At 36.2% G+C, this 21,998-nt stretch overlaps 1 protein-coding gene and 1 non-coding gene across 8 annotated transcripts; both read left to right on the plus strand.

Annotated features, from left to right (window-relative positions):
• The first annotated feature begins 2,428 nt into the window (after nucleotides 1-2,428).
• Nucleotides 2,429-20,792, plus strand: LOC144064076 (bone morphogenetic protein 1-like). Of its 7 annotated transcripts, none has more exons than XM_077586296.1 (22): nucleotides 2,429-2,496; nucleotides 2,828-2,889; nucleotides 5,532-5,626; nucleotides 7,882-7,980; nucleotides 8,452-8,616; nucleotides 8,686-8,803; nucleotides 8,911-9,089; nucleotides 9,163-9,268; nucleotides 10,988-11,112; nucleotides 11,190-11,305; nucleotides 11,492-11,594; nucleotides 11,670-11,786; nucleotides 11,862-12,007; nucleotides 12,585-12,780; nucleotides 12,872-12,997; nucleotides 14,784-14,947; nucleotides 15,022-15,202; nucleotides 15,368-15,499; nucleotides 17,016-17,143; nucleotides 18,737-18,950; nucleotides 19,061-19,311; nucleotides 20,383-20,792. In XM_077586296.1, the coding sequence occupies exons 4-22, from the start codon at nucleotides 7,926-7,928 to the stop codon at nucleotides 20,515-20,517; spliced, it is 2,757 nt and encodes a 918-aa protein (XP_077442422.1). In that variant the 5' UTR covers nucleotides 2,429-2,496; nucleotides 2,828-2,889; nucleotides 5,532-5,626; nucleotides 7,882-7,925; the 3' UTR covers nucleotides 20,518-20,792. The 7 variants fall into 7 exon arrangements, with proteins under 7 accessions (XP_077442422.1, XP_077442421.1, XP_077442423.1 ...); XM_077586295.1 differs by having other exon boundaries at nucleotides 2,443-2,501; XM_077586297.1 differs by lacking the exon at nucleotides 2,429-2,496 and having other exon boundaries at nucleotides 2,817-2,889.
• Nucleotides 14,301-14,372, plus strand: trnag-ucc (transfer RNA glycine (anticodon UCC)). The gene has a single exon. It is a non-coding gene; the product is annotated as a tRNA-Gly (tRNA).
• Nucleotides 20,793-21,998: the final 1,206 nt, after the last annotated feature.

Genomic DNA, 21,998 nt, shown 5'->3' on the forward strand with positions numbered 1-21,998 from the left:
CGCTGGCCTGGATATTATTTTCTTACACATATTTACAATATGACTTTACTTTTGCATTTGTGTAGCTAAGTGATAGACTGCGTTGCATTCTGACTTCTAAATTTGATGTCGCCGCCATCGTTAGGACCCAGTACAGTACAGTGATTTCTAACCTGTGTGATGCGCAAGATTATATGAGGTGCAGGAGGAAATTGTCCTATTTCACTGAATTTGTGTGAACTTTTTTTAGTTTTTACAAATATATCTTTTAGGGATGGACCGATTTTCGGTCGGGCAGATTATTGGCGTCAGTATTTGGCATTTTGACAAATATTTTTTTCTAAATTGTATTTTTTTTTTTTTACTTTGAACTTAAAGCAAAGTAAGCAAAACATTAGTATTTCAGTTACACTGACATTTTTGAAAACTCTATTTTCTGTAGAAAACGTTAAGGGAGCTTTTTTTTTTGTTTAAGGTTTATTTATTTCATTGAGCTTTCTGAGACTTCCTGAGACAGAGCTAATGTCTAAAATAAAAATAAAATAACATGTTGAAAATCTGAAAAGCTTTATAATAATCATGCTTAAAGGCACTTAAACGAAGTCAAGTGTTGGCATTTGTGTCATTCAAAATTTTGACGTAAATCCTTTTTTCTGCAAACAAATATCAGCTCCAAATATTTGTTATCTGTATTGTTAACTACTAACCAACAGTATCGATATTGGCCCTGAAAAAACACACACATTCGTCTGTCTCTAATATTTTGATTAATCGATCATGCCAGTGATATATAGACAGGCAGAACAAATAGATGCTCCGCCATTAGATGACAGAAGGTATAATAAACCTGTGTTTGTGTAACCTGTTGCCATTCATACAACAGAATAAGTCATGTCTTCCTGCGAGTATTATCCGTATATAGCTTTGTGCTCAGTTGAACGCCCAGACTTCAAACCTTTTCTAATGCAAAATTGGTGCATTAGCTCAATAAATGATGTACAATACTGCAGGATGTCTCAACTCATACTTAGCCATTAGTGCCACTTGGTGGTGAACACGTAAATTGCAATTCACAACCTTATTTGTTGGTTCTTTGTATCAAAAAACAATACGTCCGAGCGGTTAATGAATTAATAGAGATTGACAACTCTAAAGTTGTCTCTAAAAAATGTTAACTTAAAAGAGACAAAATATTTGGTTAAGAGGAGAAAAAGCTGTCTAAATCATGCACTATAATACTGTATTAATACATATTACTATTAGTTTATTTTTCTCAAGAGTCCTATTGTTCATTTTTCACGATATAAATCAAATTCATCCATTTTACACAAGGGGGTTAGTTGCTTCTGACACTGAGGATTAGCTCATGGCTAGCGTCCTAGCCAAATCGCTAATTAGCAGCCGGAAGTGGCAACCAGCTGGGCTAATCTTGTCCAAAGCAATTACTGATTTAAAACCACACCAAACGCATACAAAAGTTATTGAAACAGACATTCCGACACCCACTGAAGGTAATTTACCCACCAAATTGACCGTAGACGCGTTAAATAACTACCAGGCCAGCTCACTGATTATAAGCTAAGCGCAGTCTCGTAGTCTAGCACATCCACATTACCATATTTTATATTGAATCATGGGAGTTTCTGGTGGTTATTGATTTTGGGATCATCGCTACCACGCTTAATGATGAATAATTACTCATATGCATTTCATTTACTATCTTGTTTTATTGATGTTTTTACACACATGTGACTATTGTTCAATGTCTGAAATAGCCACAAGGTAAATAGAAGACTAAGCTAAAATATTTGTTTTTTTCTTAATACTTAGTCAGCACAGGGGGAAAAGTGCATACACAGCAAGTAGAATATAATGAAAAACCGATGCTGTTGTTGTGTATTGCACAGCTCAACATCTGTTTACATATTAGTTCTTGTTCCAGGAGTTGGGGAAAAACAGATGTTAATCATCATTTTGGATCTACACTGTATTTGCTTTTAAATAGTACTGTTTTGCTACACTAAGCTATCATTCTATAATATATCACAGTTGAAGATGTTAGTCCGCATTATGGTACGTGCAAGGATTGTCAGAAAAGTTCTTACACTGGTGACTTAAAAGATATATTTATTCAATCCCAAATGATAAGCTAAAAGTTTTCCCCCTCAATGTGTGCCACTGCCAGACCACCAAGCACGTCTACAAAGATTTCCTGATGTGTTTTCTTTGTTCAGTGCTCAAGAAGAGGCAATAGTTGAGGCAGGACAAGTTGTATCTGCTTCAACTTACCTGAGCATCTGACAGTTCCTGGCCGAGAAGAACATGCTGTGTTGGAGCAACCCCCCTACTCACCTGACTTGGCGCTGTGTGATTTTTTTTTTCTCAGTCCCAAGCTCAATGAGTTCATCACAATGACCCGATTTTAAGATGTGGGCAACATGACGACAAAACTACGGAGGATTCCAGAAGAATCTTTCCATCGAGTACATGAAGGCGGGGTAAAGAAGAAGAAGTCTGGTAAAGTGCGTTATAGTTAAGTTAGATTTGAAATACAGTACACTAACAGACTTAACATATGCATGTTTGATCTCATTATAGTTTGCAAGCGTACCAAATAATGAGACAAATGAGTATAGGCCTACGCGTGCGCATACCAAAGGGCTAAATTTGTTTGTTTGTGTCCTTTTTCTGGTCAAAGTCACTAAAGGCTGTCAAATATTATCCTGAATGACCTTACAGGAGAGTGTGCCACTGCAATGTATAAAAAATAACAGCCTTGCCACTTCTTTCTTCTTCTTGTGAATTCCGTCCGTCTGGATGCCCTGTATTACAATTCTGCCTCTTACAGGGCAGTTTTGGTACTACGCCAGACTGTTGGTGATCTGGAGTACAACATACACTTTAAGAGAAGTAAGCACACTTTTTTTCTCCTCATATGTGTGGGGTCTCTCAAATTTAAAAAAAATGGTTAAGATGTAATATATATATATATATATATATATATATATATATATATATATATATATATATATATATATATATATATATATATATATATATATATATATATATATATATATAAATGTCTATTGATAGACAATCTTTGCAGCCATGCGTTAATCAGCATCTAAAGACTGCCATCTCAGGGATATCCCATAGGCCAAACAATTACTTTGCCAATTATGGAGTCTCAAGCTGTTTTGGGGTTCCTTTCCGCTCGTGACTTCCTGTAAGTTCCAACACACAGCACCACTCTTCACCACAGTAGTTGCCTGGAGACTGGAGGTCACCGAGGCCAAGGCTGAAACAGTGGTGGGTGCCTGTAAAATGCCTCTGGCTTCAAAAGTGCACTGCTGAGTTGACACTCATTTACACTCACCATTTGCATGAGTGAATTCTCAGGGGAAGAAAAAAAAAAAGGCCCATTACAATTTTTTTTCCATTGTGAATTTCCACCGTCACGGCACACTGCAAATGAGATATTTAAAAGGAAAGAACAGTGAGCTTCTCTGCTTGAGTAAAGGGACATGATGTCTTTATTCGTGCAGGGTGTGCCATCGGAATACAATATAACCATAACCTACTATAACCATGTTGGCTAATTTAGCATACCCTACCACCGCAATTTAGAAGACACAAATGTTCAAAGAAAGACGGCCACCGGTAGACTTTCAATCATTTCTTTGAACAATCGCTAACAAGCTCATTGCCTCCCACATCACTCACAAGACAAAGCCACAACTTTTAAAGTCACACACATTTAACGTCACATACATTCTATTGTGAAACGTGGACAACGATAATGCCTGCACCTCACATGCTCATTTTGCTGTTAAGTAGTGCAAAAGCAGTTTTAATCCAATTATTCAATTAACTGATGAAATAATTGGTAGAATAATCAATTCTTAATCAATCAGAGTGCTGCAACTAGACTATAAAAATAGCACTAGGTGACAATACTGATATGCAAATTAAATATTTTTCCCTCTGCATTACATTTGTTAGGCGTCCTCAAAGGGTGAGTAGAATTTTACTTCATTTTAATTTAATTACACAGTAGTTCCCATCACAGTTATAATGTTACTTATAATGTTGCCTGGACAGTTTACATACAATATCTAACATTTTTTAATTCAGCAAAACAATTCATTATTTTCCAAATTGTCAAAATAATTCAATATTGTGCTACAGTCATGACTTAACCCCCCCCCCCCACACACACACACACACACGACTATATGCCTATGTGAATGTCAGCCTATGTTAGTCCATGAAAAGGCAAGTCAGTAATTTACTCGTTTTTTTTTTTATCTATTTGTATGTTTAATGTTCAGTGTTTTGAACCCCAAAAAACGTGTGTAAAATTAGACACAAAAATAAGAAATTTTAAGTATCAATCTTGTACAGTGGGAACAAGCTGATATTTTAAAAGGATCCAATAAAACAATTTATAAATAAGAACCACAGAAAACCATATAATGAAGACAAACCAAGGGTTCTTTTTAACCTGTATTTCATGTACAAAATGGTCCATTCAGATATTATAATTGCATTCAATTATGAAATCAAATACACTTATAAAAAACTGAAACAATATCAAATAACAATGAAGCAATGTGATCATCAAAAATACATTTATTAATGTGTGAACTTTGACATCCAACAAGATGCCAAACAGGCAAATAATTCCTGCATCAAATTAAGCCCAGAGTCTTGAGTGCTGTTTACTAACACTAAAATAACTACAGGTAATCAATTTTATCACAGGAAAAACAATGGGGGGGAAAAAGTCATCTTTTGGTAAAGTAAGGCATCAACATCGTTTTTTTAATACTTAGCTGTGAATTTCGTTGTTCGGTTTCCTTTTCTACTTATTGTGCACAGGTCAGTAACTGACATTTGCCTTATTGCCGCCAAGTGGCAGAAAACTCTATTATAACTGAGCAACTCATAGGTAATTATAACAGCTCCAATGCATTGAATTCATAACATATTATTTTGTGCAGCCCAAGGTCGGCATGCGAACGGTATGGCTGCATGGTTAAGAATTACTTATTTATTTACTTATTACTATATGAGTCATGGTTTCACCCTGGCCACCCCAATGAAAGATTTCTGGCTACGCCCCTGCCCAAGCAGTATGTCCTTTTTAAACTGCTGGTTAAATTGTGCTGACACCAAATTCAGTATTTTGTTCATATGATATTATTGTCATTAAAAACTTTGAATTGTTTGTTTTAAAATACTCATCTGACATCAGTCATCAGTAGGTGAGTGACATCAGATGTGTGTGTTTGCAGTGAAGGGTGGCGTGTGTATGTGTGCGCATGTGTGTGTGTATGTGTGCACTCAGTCCTGAATGTCCACTAATCTCTGCAGCAGAATGGAGACCTGAAAGAGAAAAAAAACCACAGCTCTTTTCAAAAAAAATCACACTGTCGAGGAATTTTTGACGTCAATTTTCCTCCCTCAGCAGTCTTCATTTCATTTGATATCAACTTGATTTTCCATTTTTAAATAATGTTCTTTGCTTCTGCATTGTTTTTGTTCAGTTTGCGGGTCTCTCATACGGCTGATTGGGAGTACGCAGAGGCAAAACTTCAACATGTGGATGATGAGATTGACTACAAGGATCCCTGCAAAGCTGGTAATAGCATTTGATCTGCTCTTTGAGTCTAATGTGTATTTTTTTGTCTTACATTTTGTCAGACATTGCATACTTTAAGACCCACTCACTGGCATTATAAACTAATAATAATGCACAATAATAATGAAATCTTTTCCCTCGTTGTGGAGACATTATGTACTTTACCTCCATGAGGTACACCTGCACAATCTAATTAGATCTTCTCTAAGAAATGTATCACACATTTTGCATTCATAAAGATGATAAGTTTTGATTGACCCTGTAAGTGTGCATGGGTATTCATTTGAACCCGTTTAAAATTGTGGTTGTATTTATATAGAGAAGCACTGCATAATACTGGTCGTTGTTTCTAATAGTTTGTAGATAACCAACATACTAAAATGTAATATATAATGTACTTTGTTGACGATAAGAAACATACTTATATTTATATTTTCTCTGAATGTAACACTAACATTAAGTCATACATCTGACATTTAATAATAGTGACATTATTCAATAAAAACGTAGTTACGATAGCCATGATTCTATTACTATCGATTAAACAAGTAAAAGTACAATAAATGATTTTAACCCTGGAGAACCCACAGGGTAAAATTTGGCCCCTATAAATTCTGCTACTCAAATAACAAAGACCTTCTCTTTTTTTCCAGCAGTGATTTTGTCCCTGTGTTCTTGTTTCCATTGGCCAAAGTGTGTTTGTTCATTCAAAATCCAGTTCTAAAATGCAACAAATAAAACTAAAATATTATATTGTTCAATGTAGCTGTGTGTGTGTGTGTGTGATTGATTATTTTCTTAAATTCTAAATAGTTTACTGACAGTTTTTGTTATTCTGATTTTTCGAAATGATACCCCTAAATCCCAAAAGGGTCAAATTTCGCCCTCATCCTAAATTAGGGAATAAAGGGTTAAAATTGAAAAAACATATATTTTGGTGTTCAGTGAACTTATAGCAGTCATTTAATGTATAATTCATAATTTTCCAAAGAAGAAAAGGGTTCTTGGGTTCTCCAGGGTTAAGATCTAATAGGCCACACAATTAATTAGTTAATTATTACGGAGTCTCAAGTTGTTTTGGGGTTCCTTTCCACTCGTGACTTCCTGTAAAATCCAAAACACACCAGCACTCTTCTCCCCAGTAGTTGCCAGGAGACTGGAGGTCACTGAGGCCAGGCAGGAGCAGCGGTGGGTGCCTGTAAAACTCCCTTCGGTTTCGAGGCATAGGGCGCGCACGGCAGGATTAAAAATAATAATTTACACTTTTTATTTGCATGAGTGAATTCACTTTTAAAAAATGGTCCATTCCATTTTTTTCATTGTGATTTTCCACCTTTCCTAAGGCTGTTAACGTGCGCTGCAAATGGACTATTGGTATTACTAAAGCAACATGACGTTTTTATTCTTTTAGGATGTGTATTCACATTAGTGGAAATAAATGTTAAGCACACAGAGTGCGCTTACACTCGCTGAACTTTGTGTTAGGGACAAGTGCATAATCTGATATCCGGTTTAAGAAATTCTGTCAAAAATCATAATGCTCAGTCTGATTTAACATTCAGAAAATAATTTTGATATATATTTTATTTTTTTTCAAGATAGAATAAATAGATATTTTAACAGGTCATTTCCAAAATCCACCCACATTCTAAAATCTCCACACAAAACAAATTACAGTTATCAAAAGTTTATACACAAGATGGATGGATGGATGGAAAAGTTTATACACACTTTGGTATAATTTGTAACATGTGTATCAATCTTTATTGAAAATAAGATTAGCAGGCCAAACCCATTTATATTTTTTGCATTAATGTACATTATTTTCTTAAGTGCTCAGCTTGCGCACGTCACACAGACAAACCCTGAAAACAGGTGAGCTGTAACGTTACCCTGAGCCCTTAAGCACTGTGATGTCATTTTCAGTCGACAGCAAGTGGCAAAATGGCCGCCCCTTTGAAATTGACAAATATGGGGCAATTTTTCTGCTTAATTCATATACCATAAGCACAATATTAATCAGAATGCCCAGTTTCAACTAGTGTGAACTATAATATTAAATATTATTGTAGTAAAAATATTTGACTTTAGTTCCCCTCTAAGAAAATACAACAGTTTGTGCTTGAAGTATAGTACATCGTCACACTGAACAGTGTTTTTAATATTTTGCTTCTAAGAGAAAAATGTGCCGAATGAACTGTCTGTTACTGTACAGTATATGGGTCTAATAAAAATTATTAATCTTGCCCTTATAGCTGCCTTTTTGGGAGACATTGCCTTGGATGAAGATGAACTCCTCATGTTTAAAGATGCCCTCAAAGCAGAAAATGCCCGACTAAATCAGACAGCATCAGGTATCGTAACATTTAGGGATACCACAATACTGTCAGTTGAATGTAAAAATGTCAATAAGTTGTGTTTTATATAAATATATATGAGTGAGCAAAAAAATAGGTTTTATTTTTATTTTTATTTTTATTTTTATTTTTATTTTTATTTTTATTTTTATTTTTATTTTCATTTTCATTTTCATTTTCATTTTCATTTTCATTTTCATTTTTATTTTTATTTTTATTTTTATTTTTATTTTTATTTTTATTTTTATTTTTATTTTTTTGGGGGGGGGGGTTTAAATAAAACATTTTCATCACAGACAGAAGTCATAATCAAGTATCAATACTTGGTGTTGCGAGTACTCAAATATTGCGACTACTCAAGTACTTGCACTTGGTCTAAGCATCCCTACTACTATTTAATGTTAGGCTGTGATTTTAGATCCGGTTGTGTAGAAATTCAGTTGCTGATCCCTTTCACATTCTCTGCAGTTAACATCACTTCCAATGAAATCAGGAGTAAGAGAGCAGCAGTTAGGCAGAGCGACCGTCAGCATAACAGCGGAAGGAGGAGGAGGAGGAGGGCAGCCACCTCCAGACCGGAGCGGATTTGGCCCGACGGCATCATACCCTATTTGATCAGCGGTAATTTCAGCGGTAGGTTCTGGCTGGAGATGCCTGCCACATCTTGAAGCAGTCAAATTCTGATTCAGAGTTTCTTTGCAGGTAGTCAGCGGGCCATTTTCCGTCAGGCCATGCGTCACTGGGAGAAGCACACTTGTGTAACATTCATGGAGAGGACGACTGAAGAGAGCTACATTGTTTTCACGTACAGATCTTGCGGGTGAACTGGATGACCTCTTGCTTATCTAAATGGAAAGCGGGGCAAGTTTTTGCCGTTTAAAGATGCAGTATAGAGACTGGGGCCCTGATCAGTGTCTCCGCCTGCAGGTGTTGTTCTTATGTGGGACGGAGGGGCGGTGGTCCTCAGGCCATTTCCATAGGGAAAAACTGTGACAAGTTTGGCATTGTGGTTCATGAGCTTGGTCATGTGATTGGTTTCTGGCATGAACATACGAGGCCAGACCGCGACGAGCATGTGAGCATCAACAGAGACAACATTCAGCAAGGTGCGTAATGAAGGTTTGAGTGCAATAAAATGGACCTTCCCGCTTTGTCAGCTGACTTTCTGCACATCAACAGGACAGGAGTACAACTTCCTGAAAATGGAACCGGACGAGGTGGACTCACTTGGTGAGGTGTACGACTTTGGCAGTGTCATGCATTACGCCAAGAACACGTTCTCCAGGTTTGTGCAAAATTCTGCTGAATATTACTTAAAAAATACTTTGCTCTTCATGTACCACCATCGTGGCCAACATTAAAGCTACTCAACGCAGAAAATTCAATTTCCAATTGCCACTGCCACCTGTTGATGAAAAATTAAACTGCACACACCCTTCTTCACATACACGTGTACTTGACGTCACAGCCGCAGACACAGGGCGGCAAATTTGAACCCGAACCCAGTCTGAAAATTATAGTATAGTACCCATTGTGAACAACTAACGTTAATCCACTAATTAGAAGATGCTTCAGTCGTAAATGGTCAAATCAAAAGTTTATTGCAAAAATATTTTTGCTATTATTTAGGGATAGGTGAGTCCCGATAGCAGGTATCGGTATCTGGCCGATGTCTGACCTTATTTCAAGGTATCAGTATACAAGGAGTGGCTGCCCTCTTGTGGCCGTTTTACAATCAGTAACTCGAAATTAGAAGAATATAATATTTACATTAATTGAATTTTAAAGAAAAATGCTTTATCGGGATATTTCTTTAAAATTATAATTAAGACTTGTGGCTGTTGGGATCGCATGTTGTGTGATTTCTTTATTATTGTAATCCCTTCCTAGTACTAATGTTGAGCAAAAAAGGAAAGTGATCGGAGAAATATGGGCAATATGATTTCATTCTATGTATAACAGAACGTATGGTGTTCCACAGGGTTCTATTCTGGGGCCTCTGCTGTTTTCATTCTATCTGCTGCCCCTGAGTACCATCTTTAAAATAAAATTTAAAAAAAAGAAAAAAAAAGAAAAAGAAATATATATATATATATATATATATATATATATATATATATATATATATATATATATATATATATATATATATATATATATATATATATATATATATATACTGTTTTGGTTGTTTTAAAGTGCTCTATAAAAATAGAGTTGAGTTGAGCGAAGGGAGTCAAGTCAGCATCCTAACCGCATGACTTACAATGTCAAGTTGAGCAATTCTAGTCCAGCACAGCTATTTAGCAACAGTAAAGGAACGCCTCCTTAAGTTGCATGGAGATGGGGAATCCAAGAACACAACCCTTTCTGAATTCAAGGTGAAGAGAGCCAGATTCGATGAAAAGGCTACTCTCCCTTTTCATTTTGTTCACGAGTACCTACAAACTATGTCTTGAATTTGGAAAAAAAAAAAATCACATTTGATTTCTCAATAAGGGAGGTTTGGGTGAATCCAAAAAGGAAAATGGTGGGGCTCTGTACCTCCAACAACTGATCTAATTTAATGTAATCTATGTACAGTATTTATCTTCAGAGGCAATTTTCACTCCTTTCATGTCTGTCTGGTACGAGTTTTTTCCCTTTTTGCTTTCCTGTCGTTTTTTTGTTGCGGGTCATGTAGGCAAAGCCAGGCTAAAGAAAAGCACTGCATTGCAGGCTTTGTTGAATAATTTGAGCTGGAGTGGCCGTTTTTACCTCTGGCATTCAGGGGCGCGCTCCACTAAACTGGCTGGCAAAGGCCAAAAGCCTCCATTCAGAACCCTGTGTGTGCACATGCCTGCCATTCATGGGCATATCGCCATGGAAACCACACGAGTGAGCCCTGAACCCACTGAGAGATTATCAAAAGATTATCAATAACTCAACAAGGGCTTATTGATCAGTATTTTGGTGTGATTGTTTTAATGACTCACTTTATTTTTTCTATATTTTTTTGACACAGAAGTGTGTTCTTGGACACAATCTTGCCCCGTTATGATGTGAATGGAGTCCAGCCCTCTATTGGACAGAGACTCGAGCTTAGCAAAGGGGACATTGCACAAGCACGAAAACTCTACAAATGCGCAAGTGAGATGCATTTGTTGTACTTTTTTGATATAATCAAATTCTTAACATTCATACAACTAAATTAATGTTTATGACAGGGTGCGGGGAGACTTTGCAAGACAGTACTGGAAACTTCTCTTCGCCTGATTTCCCCAATGGCTACTCTGCATATGTTCATTGTGTGTGGCGGATCTCTGTTACACCTGGAGAAAAGGTGATAACAACACTCTATACAGTATAATAACATTTAATTTGACAGATAATAATGATCATTAGTTCTCAATTTTTGGTGTCAAGAATGAAAGTGCAATTCTTTTTACTTCCATAAGAGGGAGACATCCACAGTCAAAAAAGTGCACAGTACAGAAAAGCATTAGCATATCCTCTTCTTCTCTTTTAGATTGTTCTGAATTTCACTTCCATGGATGTCTTCAAGGGCCACTTATGCTGGTATGACTACGTGGAGGTTCGAGATGGCTTCTGGAAAAAAGCTCCCCTGAAAGGTTTCTAACTGTGAAGAAGTAAAGTTGTGATTCCTGACTTACTTTTTCAGATGGTAATGTCATATGCTCTGTCAGGTCGTTTCTGTGGTGACGCAGTCCCAGATGCCATCATCTCAAGTGACAGTCGACTTTGGATTGAATTTAGGAGTAGCAGTAGCTGGGTGGGAAAAGGCTTCTCGGCCGTCTATGAAGGTAAAGCGCACATGATGCGGCCGCACTCGTTATCTTCTGTGAGGTTGAAATGTCACATGCCACTCTTGTGTGCAGCTGTCTGTGGCGGGGAGGTAAAGCATGATAGCGGCCAGATTCAGTCCCCCAATTATCCCGATGACTACCACTCCAACAAAATGTGTGTGTGGAAAGTCACAGTGGCAGAAGGTTATGAAGTGGGTCTCTCGTTCCAGTCGTTTGAGGTAAAATCCAAAGATACACTTTTTTTCCCCCAAAACTGAGACCACCATTTTATTTCTTCTTGCAGCAGATTAAAAGCCTTTAAGTTTGACATCTAAATATTAACTCATTCACTGCCATTGACGACTATAGACGTCAAAAATTCATGTGAACTATTTCTATTAGTTTAACCATTATTCATTTCATTTCATTTTTTATGAGAACCTATATTTTTTAATTGTGCATTAATAACAGATATAAAATTATCATTCAATTAATTATGATTAAACTCCTTTTTTTTTAATTAGGCCCGTCAATCAATTATTTTTTTAAAATTGTAATTAATCACATGGCTTCACTAGTTAACTAACGATTAATCACAAATTTTATATCTGCTCTAAATAAAAATAAAAATTAATTCTAGGTTTTCATACTCTTGTTAGCAAAAGTGGATTTTTTTTAAACTAATAGAAATAGTTAGAATAATTTTTTTACATCTATAGCCGTCAATGGCAGTGAAATAGTTAAAGTACAACCCATGCATTGTAGTGTACCTCATTGTTATCATGACTCCTTTTCAAATGTTGCTTTTGACTGCAGCTTGAGAGTCACGACAGCTGTGCCTACGACTATGTGGAAGTGAGAGACGGAGGCTCGGCCCACAGCCCACTGCTCGGCCGCTTCTGCGGCTACGACAAACCACGTGACATCAAAAGCAGCACGAACCAACTCTGGCTCAAGTTTGCATCTGACGTCTCGGTCAACAAGGCCGGGTTCTCTGCCACTTTCTTTAAAGGTTTTTGTCACACATGCCAATCATTGCTGCTACTTTTTTTTCTTGCAAAACAAACCACAATCTACTGTATTCCCTGCTGGTCACTTTTCAGAGATGGATGAGTGTTCCAAACCCGATAATGGTGGCTGTGAGCAGCACTGTCTGAACACTCTGGGCAGCTACAGATGTGCATGCGATCCTGGATATGAACTGGCCACAGACAGGTCAAGCTGCGAGAGTGAGCACTCGACTCCTAATCATTTCTGGATGACAACGAATGTGCAAATAACAATCAAAAGCTAGCATAAAAAGACCATACAAATGGCAATGAGTATTATGTTCCTGAAAAGAAATGAAGTATAGTATTTCTTAGGTCAATATATCTGACAAAATGGAAGAATATAAAGATAATAGGTACTTAAAACATGAGCGTGCACGCATTGCTTGTAGACCTATGCAGTCCTTTGCTTGGCGTGCAGATCTGGGGAGTACGGCCCTGGCTGCAGAGTGCAGGGGCTCAACATGTGGTGGACTGGACTTAAACGGTTGACTCCACATACAAGGATTCACAACATATTGACAATTCCGAGATGATGTCACAAGTCAAAATGGTCAATTTGATGAAATAAATCTCTCCTAAATGGTTAAAGAAAAAAAAAGAAAAGAAATATCTCCGCTCATTGAAAAGCATTGGACTTTGGATCATTGTAATTTGATTTCTGAGGATTATTTGGACTTTAAAATGTGATGAGATGTCGTTTGACTACTATAACAATCGGAGTCAAGGGGCAAAAGCAATGCAATCCGCCGTTAGTTTTCACCGTATGAAGCGTTGCGTTGCATTGGGGAAGTATCAGAAATGCCCGGATGTGTGGAATTGTCAATAAGCACCTTCCTCTCTTTCTATTCTGTGTTGAAATATTTCTACTATTATACTATTTTTATTTATTTTGGCGGCTTTAAAGAGACTTATTGTTTTTAACACTTTATATATTATTGAACATCGAAAATTACAAACTCATAAAAACTGCCAGAAACCTCGAAGGAGCGCGTCATCTGCTGGGGATGTGTGGTACTGCTCCCATCCTTTCGTAGAGGAATTTTTGCTTCCGCCTTCCGTGGCTCTACGATCCTCAATTCCCCACGAATGGACGTCAAAATGTCCTTTTTGACCACTTCCGTCAAAGTTTAGTTAGCTCCTTCGGTCCGCACCGACTGACAGTTTATTTTCGATGCTCCATAAAATAATAATAATACAAAAAAAAATGAATAAACGTCATAAGGTATCATTACATCCGCGATTTTTTTTTAAATATTCAAAAAATTTGTTTGATTTTTTAAAAAAAAAATGCTTAGAATCCAAGTAAGCGTAGACAAAAGTTTAGGTCCACGCCACGTTGAGCTTCGAATCAATCAAGCTAGAATCACGTAATATGCGCCGGTCATTAACGCAAGAGCAAACGCAGAAGTATGGCGCCTTCAAACTACGCGTTGAAATAAGAGGATAGAATATGAATCACAAAGACCTCGAAGAGAGGCAAGCGTTGGTGGTATAGTGGTGAGCATAGCTGCCTTCCAAGCAGTTGACCCGGGTTCGATTCCCGGCCAACGCAGCATGTTTTTAATTTTCTCAATTGGAGTTTGACATCCGTTTATTTTAAAACATAGCAAGTCATAAGCACAACAGTCAGCAGCACATGACTAGATTTAAGTTGAAATTCAGGAAGTCTGCTTTATTTCTGTGGCACAAAAGGGTTAAAAACTGCTATATTCACCACAAGAGGGAACTATTTCCTTATTAAATTTTAGCTTTGGTCTCTCAGCCTTTTTGTGTAATGATCATTTTTAATCTAGTTTGTTTAAACCTTATTTCTATCACTTACTGTGCAATCTTCTGTATCAGAGAAACTCAACAACCACAATATTAAGCGCTCTAATCTGTACTGCATCACAATGAGCATGAAAAGCATTCAAATGTTTATGTCAGGAGACATCAATCTAAAAGTACAATTTCCTTCCACCAGCAGCAGCCTGCGGTGGCTTTATCACTAAAACGAACGGCTCCCTCAGCACCCCCGGGTGGCCTAAGGAATACCCATCCAACAAAAACTGTGTGTGGCAGCTGGTGGCACCCATCCAGTACCGCATCACTCTCGTTTTTGACGTGTTTGAGACAGAAGGCAACGACGTAAGTATGAAATAGATTACTGGCTTGACAATGCATCGTACGTGTTGGAACTAATTTAAGTTTGCTGCCATCAGGTGTGTAAATATGATTACGTGGAGGTACGGAGTGGCGCCAGCGCAGACTCAAAGCTTCATGGGAAGTTCTGCGGAGCGGAGAAACCGGAGGCCATCACCTCGCTGCACAACAACATGAGGGTTGAATTCAAGTCTGACAACACTGTCTCCAAGAGAGGATTCAAGGCTCACTTTTTCTCTGGTAGATTGACAAGTTTGATAGATAAACTATCCTAAAATATGTACAGTACTATAGATTAATATTTTTTATTTTTATTTTTTTTTGATTACAGCACATATTTGACTATAAACTCCGTCCTCTTTTTATGTTAAGCAATCATACTGTATGTTTAAAATGTGTTTGCAGATATGGACGAGTGCTCTCAAGAAAATGGCGGTTGTCAGCATGAATGTGTGAACACCTTGGGAAGCTACAGGTGTCAGTGCCGCGGCGGCTACATGCTGCACGACAACAAGCATGACTGCAAGGAAGGTGCATGTGTGTGTCTCTGATATCCACTGGGGTTTTCTTTTAACCACCTCCAATTGCACACAAAAAAAAGTAGACTCAATTTTATATCCCGATAACGATACATTTCCTGATGTTTTTTTTTTTTTTTTTATATTCAATGTACATTAAATTAATGGAAATGTTCTATAATCTTTCCTCTATTACTGTAAAATCCCATGAATTACACTCTTAAAAAAAGGGGAGGTGAGTATTATATAGAAGGCATCATAAGAAATGGAATTTTTTCACATTGTTTAGATGTTTACCAGTACCTAGGCAGTACCTGAGGGTTGTGTAAAAATAAATAAATAGCTATACAGTACGTCATCACAAAATCACGACATTAGCCAATAGAGCTGTGCGGTATAGACACAATTTTATATCCCGATAATGATACATTTCCTAATGTTTTTTGTTGTTGTTTTTTTACATTAAATTAATGATAATTTTTTATCATCTTTCCTACCTTAACTGTTAAATCCCATGAATTACACTCTTTAACTCATTTACTGCCATTGACGGCTATTTACGTCAAAAATAAATTTTTACTATTTCTATTAGTTTAACATTTTTCCCACTTTTTTAACAAGAGTATGAAAACCTAGATTTTTATTTTGTATTAGAACAAATATAAAATTTGTGATTAATCGTGAGTTAACTAGTGAAGTCATGCAATTAATTACAATTAAAAATTGTAATCGCCTGACGCCCCAAATTTTTAATAATCTTTTCTTTATAAAAAAAAAAGATTATTGAAAAAAATAAAAATACAAATAAAGAAATATATATATATATTTGTTTTTGTTTTTTAAGAAAATATTATTAAAATTTAGGTGCATCAGGCGATTAAAATTTGTAATCGTTATTAATCGCATGACTTCACTAGTTAACTCACGATTAATCACAAATTTTATATCTGTTCTAAATGTAAAAAAAAAATCTAGGTTTTCATACTCTTGTTAACAAAAATGGAAAAGAAATGTTAAACTAATATAAAAAGTTAAAATGAATTTTTGAAGACTATAGCTGTCAATGGCAGTGAATGAGTTAAAAGTGGGCATAATAAGATTTTTTTTTTACATTGTTTAGCTGTTTAAATGTACCAATAGGCTTGCGTAAAAACAAACAAACACTGATTTCATACACAACATGCATTATGCAACATTTCATTTATTTCATTCATTTGTAAAAGAAAAAAAGACAATATAAAGCAATATTCAAATTCAAAGTAAAGGGGGCAGAAAGAAGTAAAACTTGTTTTGTCTGCCCCTGATCGACACAAAAAAACACACACACACAAAATGAATGACAGCGAGCAGTCAAGACGCTTTCAGTGTAACAATACTACAAAATAATTCAAAATAATTCAGAATAATGCGTGTCCTTGTGCTATATATATTTTTGCAGTAAATGTGCTTTTATACATCCGCAGACGAAATAATACGGCCGCCAAATGACAACGTTCACATTGTGTTGTTGTGAAATGTTGTCTGTCTTTTTCCAGCGGGCTGTGACCTGGTGGTGAACGGCGCAGCAGGCACAATCAGCAGCCCCAACTGGCCTGATAAGTACCCCAGCAAGAAGGCCTGCACCTGGACTCTGTCCACCACTCCTGGCCATCGAATCAACCTCGTAAGGAAAAAGTGCTCTACGATGTAATCAACTCATTCACTGCCATTGACGGCTATTGATGTCAAAAATTCATTTGAACTATTTCGATTAGTTGAAAATTTTTTCCACTTTTGTTAACAAGAGTATGAAAAATAATGTACATCTAGAACAGATATCAAATTTATGATTAATCGGGAGTTAACTATTAAAGTCATGCGATTATTTACAATTAAAAAATGTAATCGCCTGATGCCATTAAAAAAATAAAATAAAAGATTATTAAAAATTAGGAGCGTCAGGCGATTACATTTTTTTATTGTAATTAATTGCATGACTGCACGAGTTAACTCACGATTAATCACAAATTTTATATCTGTTCTAAAAGTACAATTAAAAAATTGTAGGTTTTTATATTCTTCTTAACAAAAGGGTAAAAAAAAAGTTAAACTAATAGAAATAGTTTAAATGAATATTTGACATCTATAACCGTCAATGGCAGTGAATGAGTTGATGTAGCGTGTCGTAAATTAACTCATTTACTGCCATTGACATGACATGCTGTCATCCATTAACTCATTCACTGCCATTGACGGCTATAGACGTCATAAATTCATTTAAACTATTTCTATTAGTTTAACATTTTTTCCACATTTGTTAACAAGAGTATGAAAAATATTGTACATCTAGAACAGATATCAAATTTATGATTAATCGGGAGTTAACTATTAAAGTCATGCGATTATTTACAATTAAAAAATGTAATCGCCTGATGCCATTAAAAAAATTAAATAAAAGATTATTAAAAATTAGGAGCGTCAGACGATTACGTTTTTTTATTGTAATTAATTGCATGACTGCACGAGTTAACTCACGATTAATCACAAATTTTATATCTGTACTAAAAGTACAATTAAAAAATTGTAGGTTTTTATATTCTTCTTAACAAAAGGGTAAAAAAAAAAAGTTAAACTATTAGAAATAGTTAAAATGAATATTTGACGTCTATAACCGTCAATGGCAGTGAATGAGTTGATGTAGCGTGTCGTAAATTAACTCATTTACTGCCATTGACATGACATGCTGTCATCCATTAACTCATTCACTGCCATTGACGGCTATAGACGTCATAAATTCATTTAAACTATTTCTATTAGTTTAACATTTTTTCCACATTTGTTAACAAGAGTTTGAAAACCTAGAATGTTTTTTTTTGTATTAGAACAGATATAAAATTTGTGATTAATCGTGAGTTAACTCGTGCAGTCATGCAATTAATTACAATAAAAAAATGCAATTGCCTGATGCTCCTAATTTTTAATAACTATTTTTGTTCTTTTTTTAAATCACGTAGGCGATTAAAATGTTTTAATTGTAATTAATCACATGACTTCAATAGTTAACTCACGATTAATCATACATTTCATATCTGTTTTAAATGTCAATAAAAAAATATTCTAGGTTTTTATACTCTTGTTAACAAACGTGGAAAAATGTTAAACTAATAGAAATAGTTCAAATGAATTTTTGACGTCAATAGCCGTCAATGGCAGTGAATGAGTTCATGGTATTTTCTCAGCACGCTGTGCTTTTTCACTATCCTCACAAAAACCTCAGGCCTTCAACGAGATCGACATGGAGGCCCATCTGGAGTGCGCTTACGACCATTTGGAAATCTTTGATGGGACCGATGTCCATGCCCCGAGACTGGCTCGCATCTGTGGTACAAAGAAACCTTCTCCTGTCATCTCCAGTGCCAACACAATGTTTTTACGTTTCTTCTCGGACAACTCAGTGCAGAAGAGAGGCTTTCAGGCTTCGTATACTGCAGGTGAAAAAATGCTGTCAAATGTTTTCTGTTTGCCTCTGAAAAGAAGCATTCATTCCTCTTTTTTTTTCAAGGCTCCTCTTTTTCACCCTCTAATTTTGTGGTCATTCCAGAATGCGGAGGAAGCCTTCGTGCTGAGGTCAAGACGAAAGATTTGTACTCTCATGCCCAGTTTGGGGACAACAACTATCCTGGAGGCTGCGACTGTTTGTGGGTCATCTCTGCTGAGAAGGGTTACGGAGTGGAGCTTCTCTTTCAAGTTTTTGAAATCGAGGAGGAGCCCGACTGCGGATACGATTATGTCGAGCTCTACGACGGAGCTGACATCAAGTCCCCGAGACTGGGGCGGTTCTGCGGATCGGGGGTAAACTAACGCTAAATATAGTATCTTTAATCTGGAAAAAAAGTTAGACAACCAACCACTGTATATCTTCCGTTCTAGATATACAGTATAGAGTAGACGCAATTACCGGCACAGCAAAATTGACAGAGATGCTATGGTTTACTTTTTAGTAGGGGTGGGAATCTTTGAATGTCTCACGATTCAATTCCGATTTTTGGGTCTGTGATTCGATTCAGAATCGTTTTTCGATTGAGAGCGATTTTTGATTCAAAATGATTTGATTGACAATGATTTTTGCTTCAATCTATAGATGTGCAAGGAATTGTAATGATCTACTCCAGTCCGACTCACTAATGCTAATTAGCGCGCTACTCGCGGCACTTTTATCACTCAAAAGAGTGGCTCCACGCTGAACAAAAACAACTTTGATTGTAATAACTTGATTGTGACTTCTTCCTTCTACTCGCTAATGTGGCTACAACTTAACAGTGTATTAGACCGAGTGGAACCACACTGCCCCTCAGTGGCCAAACCGGGTACAACATGAACAGCGCTCCAAATAAAGGCACACAGACAAAGGCAAGACAGTATAAAATAATTTACATAGAATCGATTTTGGGACATTTAAAATCGATCCTGAATAGTACTAAATGAGAATCGCAATTCTTATGAGAATCGATTTTTTGTCACGCCCTTACTTTTTAGCCACATGTTCATATGAAATTATAAATATCGTTGAGTAGTCGTCAGAACCCCACAAAATGCCCGACAGTCACATGACTAATCACGGCTCCTCTTGCGAACGTCACTTGACCAAACCCAGAAAACAGATGAATCGTAATCGGTCGTTACCTGAGCCATGATCAACTGTGATGTCATTTTCAGTTGACAAGTGCTAAAATGGCCGCCCCCTGAGTGGATTTTAATGCTTAATTTAGATTCCACCAACATAGTATTAACTGCAATCCCATGTTTAGACAAGTGGGGCAAATACAACATTTGTATTGTGAAGAACATTTTTTAGTTGAAAAAAAATTCTCATTTGTTCAATTTTGTCAAATTCTCATTCTGTGTGTTTTTCTTCCTCCTCAGGCTCCAGAGGAGATCTACTCGGCCGGAGATGCCCTGGTGTTGAAATTTCACTCGGATGACAGCATCGGGAAAAAAGGTTTTCACCTGCACTACACAAGCACAAAGTTCCAGGACACCCTACATGTGAGCAAGTGACTCTTAAAAAAAAACTCGAACCTACATCCAGACTTAAAGCCAAACATTTTGTCTGGCACACCCACATTCCAGCGAGGAGCAGACACTTGGAATTACACCACAAATGTACCACTCACATCTGTTAGATTGAAGTCAAGCAAACAAATGACATATTTACTCTTGAAGCTTTGGATGAACACTAAGAACTAGTTTTCAATAAGGACTTTGGGGGTTTGACTTACATTAGCCTGTAATGAACTTTTGTAGCCTGATGAGGATTTAAAATGCAGATGTAGTTGAAAAACATGAGGTCATTTTGCACAAACTAATGAGATCCAATGCAAGACCTGTATCATCCTGGTAACCAATAGGAGAAACAATTGTATGATGTGTGTCACTTTAAACTCTATTAAATAAATATTCCTGAGCTGTGATGAATTGCATTGGATATCATTGGGTTTAACAGAAGTGCTTAAGTTAGTGTCAGTACTTTTTCATCTTCGACTGTCACTTTTTGTCTGAGGTCACATGATCACTTGTGGTACAGTTGTATTGAGTGGGGCCAATGTTAATCCCACATTTGCTTTACTTTACTAAAATTCAGTTTTCTTTGCTGTACAAATAATATGCAAGCTCTTTACCTGTATAGAGATACCAATAAAAAATATTCAGGTGCATTTCAATAAATTGATAGGATTTTTTAATTCATGAAATATAAATGGACAATACTTCTGAGAAGACCAATTCATAACTATTTTCTTTATTAAAAATGTTTTTTTTTATGTAATATTCAAATTTCTTGAGATGGTGAATTTTGGGTTTCCTCAGTTGCAGTCAAATTGAAATCTAATAAAAAATGTAAATAATAATGATGATGATGATTAACTGGAATTGGACTACGGAAATAAATGAGGTTTTCCACCATATTCTAGTTTATTGAGTCGCACCTGGTTTAAAGACCATTGAGTAACAACTTCTTCATCACAGGTTGTGATTTTGTTATCGCAAACAATCAAAACTATGTGTGATGTAGCTACTAATGAGAAATGTGGAGGTTTATAATGTTAATATAATAATAAATCTGACATTTTCCAAAATGTCAAACAGTATATTTTTCCCCCTCTGAGTACCAAAACACACTACGCAAATACATTAACTCATTCACTGCCTTTGACGCCTAATTTTTAATAATCTGTTGTTTGTTTTTTAATCGTGAGTTAACGAGTGAAGTCACGCGATTAGTTACAATTAATTTTAATCACCTGACGCCCCTAATTTTTGATTTCTTCTTCTTCTTTTTTTTAAAGAAAATATATTTTTTTAAAGATTATTAAAAATTAGGGGCGTCAGGCGATTAGAATTTGTAATCGTAATTAATCGCATGATTTCACTAGTTAACTCTGTTAAATCTGTTCTAAATGTTAAAAAAAAAATCATTTGTTTGATTGTAGTGCCAGCCTGATTATGTAATGTAGGTATGCACTTTAACATACTACAGATTT

The sequence above is a fragment of the Vanacampus margaritifer genome, chromosome 14, assembly GCF_051991255.1.
Source record: "Vanacampus margaritifer isolate UIUO_Vmar chromosome 14, RoL_Vmar_1.0, whole genome shotgun sequence".
Lineage (NCBI taxonomy): Eukaryota > Metazoa > Chordata > Actinopteri > Syngnathiformes > Syngnathidae > Vanacampus > Vanacampus margaritifer.

Coding starts and splice junctions, on each gene's coding strand:
- LOC144064076 (XM_077586290.1), top strand. CDS start 5,500: ATGTTCTTTGCTTCTGCATTGTTTTTGTTCAGTTTGCGGGTCTCTCAT. Junction 12,998..14,783: donor AGACAGGTCAAGCTGCGAGA/GTGAGCACTCGA, acceptor TCCTTCCACCAG/CAGCAGCCTGCGGTGGCTTT. Junction 19,312..20,382: donor GGCGGTTCTGCGGATCGGGG/GTAAACTAACGC, acceptor CTTCCTCCTCAG/GCTCCAGAGGAGATCTACTC.